The 4,329-nt window shown below is 55.7% G+C and overlaps 2 protein-coding genes across 2 annotated transcripts in view; one reads left to right on the forward strand and one right to left on the reverse strand.

Annotated features, from left to right (window-relative positions):
- MONBRDRAFT_14035 (uncharacterized protein) overlaps positions 1-649 on the forward strand; it is a gene marked incomplete at both ends in the record, with an annotated part of 1,045 nt that extends 396 nt beyond the window's left edge. Inside the window, one exon of the mRNA XM_001742394.1 lies at positions 17-649. Coding sequence (XP_001742446.1) covers positions 17-649 — 633 coding nt within the window. The remainder of the gene's footprint in view (positions 1-16) is intronic.
- A 1,419-nt stretch (positions 650-2,068) lies between these two features.
- Positions 2,069-4,329, reverse strand: part of MONBRDRAFT_22573 (uncharacterized protein) — a gene marked incomplete at both ends in the record, with an annotated part of 3,787 nt that continues 1,526 nt past the window's right edge. Inside the window, 6 exons of the mRNA XM_001742840.1 lie at positions 2,069-2,099; positions 2,203-2,450; positions 2,614-2,682; positions 2,760-2,855; positions 2,933-2,988; positions 3,097-4,235. Coding sequence (XP_001742892.1) covers positions 2,069-2,099; positions 2,203-2,450; positions 2,614-2,682; positions 2,760-2,855; positions 2,933-2,988; positions 3,097-4,235 — 1,639 coding nt within the window. The remainder of the gene's footprint in view (positions 2,100-2,202; positions 2,451-2,613; positions 2,683-2,759; positions 2,856-2,932; positions 2,989-3,096; positions 4,236-4,329) is intronic.

Raw genomic sequence — 4,329 nt, forward strand, 5'->3', positions numbered from 1 at the left:
GGCCTACTGTCACGAGCGTGGCATTATTCACCGTGATCTCAAGCCATCCAACCTGCTGATCAGCCCGCAGGGTCAGCTCAAAATTGCGGATTTTGGTCTGGCTCGGATCTGGCACCAAGACCGCCAGGACGGTCGTCAATACAGCCACCAAGTGGCAACGCGTTGGTACCGTGCCCCAGAACTCTTGTTTGGCGCCCGCCACTATGACCTCGGCGTCGACCTTTGGGCCGTCGGCTGCATTTTTGCTGAAATGATCAATAGCGCGCCACTGTTCCCGGGCGAGAACGACATCGATCAGCTGTCCTGTGTGCTACATACCCTGGGCACGCCAACGCCCGAAAATTGGCCTGAAGCTTCTACCTTCCCAGACTATGGTAAGATCACCTTCGATGAGACCCCTGGTGTACCCCCAGAGGATTTGGTGCGCAACACGTCGCCGGAGGGCCGCACTCTCTTTGCCAGCTTTGTGCCTTACTCGGCCAAGCGCCGACAAAGTGCGCGGAGCGCCTTGCGATCGTTGTACTTTTTCGAGGAGCCGCTGCCTCTTCACCATTCTCAACTCCCCAGCCCTCTCCAACGCGAGGTCGGTGGACAGATAAATGACCCTGCTGCTTCCCATGCATGGGGTGCTGCGTACGAGCCTCACTGAGGAATCATATGACTGTTACTGCTCTCTTCCTTGACAGAAAATCCTGGCGCCGCGGCTCAACTACCATACCAATCTCGATGATATGACTTTTTTACGACCCGGTGAAATCTAAGGCTCGCTTGGATTTCGTAGCGGTAGGTCGTCGCAGAAAATCGGTGGTCAATTAGAGATCAGGACTCACAAGGGGCCTAGCTTGCCGTCTGTGACGGTCGGGGGCGTCCAACCTTGGCACGCTCTCAAAGGCGTGACTCAAGCTGCTTCAATAACATTGAGCAAATGCCCCCCGCCCCCTTCAACTGTTTGCTTGAGTTCGCTGAGCGAAATTGAGATCAACCTCAAAAATCGCCTGATAGGCCGCATTCAAGGCAAGCGCAGCTTGCTGCCGACTGACAAACGTAGGAAACATGAGCTCCATGCTGGCATCCACCTCCTATCCCAAAAACACACACGCACACACACACACACACGCACACACACACGCACCATGAGCACATGAGCTGGAGCAGGCTCTCAATCACCTGAGAGCAAAGGGAAGGCGCGGGGGGGCTTCATGTCAAACCTCAAGGTCGTTGACGTTGTCCACGTGCTCGCAGTAGAGCAGCAGCCGGTGAGAGCCCTCAAGCACGACCAGTTCTAAATCCTCGACGGCCACTGAACTCAGTGTACTGTAGCCAGAGTGAAGAGACGAACATTAGACTCGTCGAGTCGCGCTGCCTGATGCTGAATGCCATCCAACACCAGGCGCACAAGGCATGGATAAAGGAGAGTCTTGGAAGCAGGGGGTCAGCTACTGACTGGAAAAGCATTTCCGACATGTTACAGCGCGCGACCACGATGCGCTGCTCCGTAATAAGCAGGAGCACACCAAGCCACTCTTGGTTATCACGTGCTTGTGGCACAGAACCCACTCCATTATCGATGGAAATTGCATCCTGCAAGCAGAGTGCACGCATCCAGCGCATTGCCTCGGTTTTGGAACCAGGGTCCTACCCTCACAGCAGATTAGTGAGGCGCACACTCTTCAGAAAGAATTTCGAGGCCGATGAAAAGGGATGGCAGACAACTCGACGTACGATGAAAAGTGTGTCATTGCCGTCCGCCTCGGCTGAACAACGAATGGCATAAGGGTGCTCACGATCCGGTGCTGAGACGGGTCACGCAAGGGGTGCGTGAGGCAACGGCATTACCAGGCTGCCCAGCGCCAACACCCAGACACGAGTCGATTGCTACAAACCCGGAGCGCAGTTGAAGGCAGGAGAGCGCAAGTCAAACTTGTTTTTAATGCTCTGATCCGACTGAAACCCCATTCCATCGTCACAATGGAGAGCATACAATACCATTGGAAAGAAATGGCGACGGTCAGTGACACCTTGACATCAACAGCACGAGGTTCTAACCAAGCTCTCAACAAGCATGTACCTTGAACGACATTTGTTCCAACGCGTCACCCCTACACATTCACAAGACAACAAATGAGGCACCTGCCAACAGACTTGCATCGACTGCCTCCTGCTACCTGCTGATGACCGGTCCATCCCCCCAGAAACACCAACCGAAGCGCCAACAGGTAAGGCTTCCACTCAGTCGTGATCAGGTTCTCCCGCTTGCATACGATGCGGCCCTGCAAGACAACTGAGCCCACCCGACAGGCCATTAGCATTTGCATCGACACATCCAACACAAGCCACAGCATCGCGCTCTCGCCTCCGGCGTTGTGCTCACTTTCGCTGGCTTTGAGCATGCCACAAGCACGAGCAGGCATGGCATAGTAGGCTAACGCTTGATGTTTGCAAGTTCCAAACTAAACGCGCAAGCTCAAATGAGATGATCAAAGCGCACACCAGGAAATGGTACGACAGATATGGAGAGGGGAGGAAAAGGAGGTGCTTCACACTCGCACTGACATCATTTTCATCCGCAAAAGCATGTATCGCTGCCCGCCTGACGGCATCTGATTGTGTTACATTGGCCTCCAGCACATTGCTCTGTTCGCACGCGCGCATGATGGCTTGGATGATGGCTTGGGTGCATTGCTGGAAGGGGCAAGAGATGAATCAAGTGAGTCGATGCGAAAGGCCGCGGCCCTTGTGTCGCAAGCAGATGGCTTCACCTTATCGCCAGTAAAGGCCGCAAAGCGTCGTATCTGCCGGTTGGAGTACTGGTAATGCAACTCCAGGCCCAAGCCGTTGAGACAGACATCAATCAGCTAGGAAAAGACGCCAGACAACTGATGAGTCGTGCCATGTGACAGGGCCTTGCAAGCAGTCCGCGCAACAACCGTACCCGAAGCAGATCCAAGGCAATCTCCAGCTCAAACACGGTCTGCGTAGTCATGACGCCTACGACCATCCATTGCGTGAGCACGAAAGCATGAAGTGCAATGCCGAGACGCCGTTTGTGTGCGCCTTGACGTGCCAAAGAGTCCAGGATAGGGATAAAACACATACTTTTTCGTGCCACGAAAACCTTGTGGGGCGTGATGATGAGTCGGGCGTGTCGCTCGCGTGGTCCATCATAGGTGCGCACGTGAAAGATATCAATAATGTCGTTGTCCGGTGGGTGCAGCAGTTCGAGCATAAGGGAGGCATAGAAGCTCTGATCGTCCGATTCCGCCACCGAATTAACCGCATGCGTGCCAGCCAAGGAGCCTTGCAGCGCTTCAATGCTCAGGAGCGGCAAGCTATTGGTAGAGTCGGACGCCGTCGCAGTTGCTTGTACCGCTGGCGACGGCGAGGGCGAGGGCAAGGGCGAGGTATCACCCGTCGCACTCAGTTCCTCAGTGTCAGTTGTGTTGGCTTGGGCGTCGGCCTCCAAAGGCAAGGCTCCAGTCGCGTTTTCGGACACCTCGGGGCTGATGGGCATCTCTGCAAAAGTTGACGACTCGATCTTGCGGACTGGGGACGCAAGCATGGCCTCGATCTTTTGCTCAAAGGCGTCTGGCTTGTCGTCATTGCTGTCATGCTGGGCCGTACCCATGGCTGCAGGAGCTGCCTCTCGTCGCAACTCGTACTCTGCCGCCCGTCGGTCGACCCAGCTCTCCCCATCTTCGACCAGATCTGAGGGTTGTTCAGCAATGGAGCTAGCAACGGTGTTTGGTATGGTAGGTGCACTGGCCGCTGTCACTGCATCGCTCACAAGCGCACTTTCGTTGCTAGTGGGCGCCACCGTGTGTGCAGTGTCCTCGGCGCGAGCATGACGAGCTGTGAGCGTGTCGGGCCTGAGGCTGGTTCTGTCGTCATCAGCCACATTTGGCTCGCTATGCACTTCCTCTTCAGCCAATTCAGAGGCAATTGGGGCTGGCGGCGATGGCCGTGGTTGAGCGCCTTTGGGCCCAGTATCTTCCAGAGCGGAGGTGGAAATAAGAGGCCCGGTGGTCATAGTTGTGGGTGGAGTAATAGCCCGCTGCAAATTGTGTGGCTGCGATTGGTCGGGTTCAGTTGCTTCCAGGGTGGCTGGTAAAGACGTGACCTCAGAAACGACACCGCTCGCTCCCACGGTGGCAAGTGGCGTTGCTAGGCTCCGGGCGGGGCTGGGAGGCTCGATGGGATCGGGTGAGGGTACGGCTTCAGACGAAGCCTGGGCAGGCCTGTCACCCACTTGCGTGTCGGCGGGTAGATCACGAGTTTTCTTCTTCTTCTTTTTCTTGATCTTTCGTGCCTCCACCACGGGTACACTCTGCA

This window comes from Monosiga brevicollis, genomic scaffold (genome assembly GCF_000002865.3).
Source record: "Monosiga brevicollis MX1 MONBRscaffold_2 genomic scaffold, whole genome shotgun sequence".
Classification (NCBI taxonomy): Eukaryota; class Choanoflagellata; order Craspedida; family Salpingoecidae; genus Monosiga; species Monosiga brevicollis.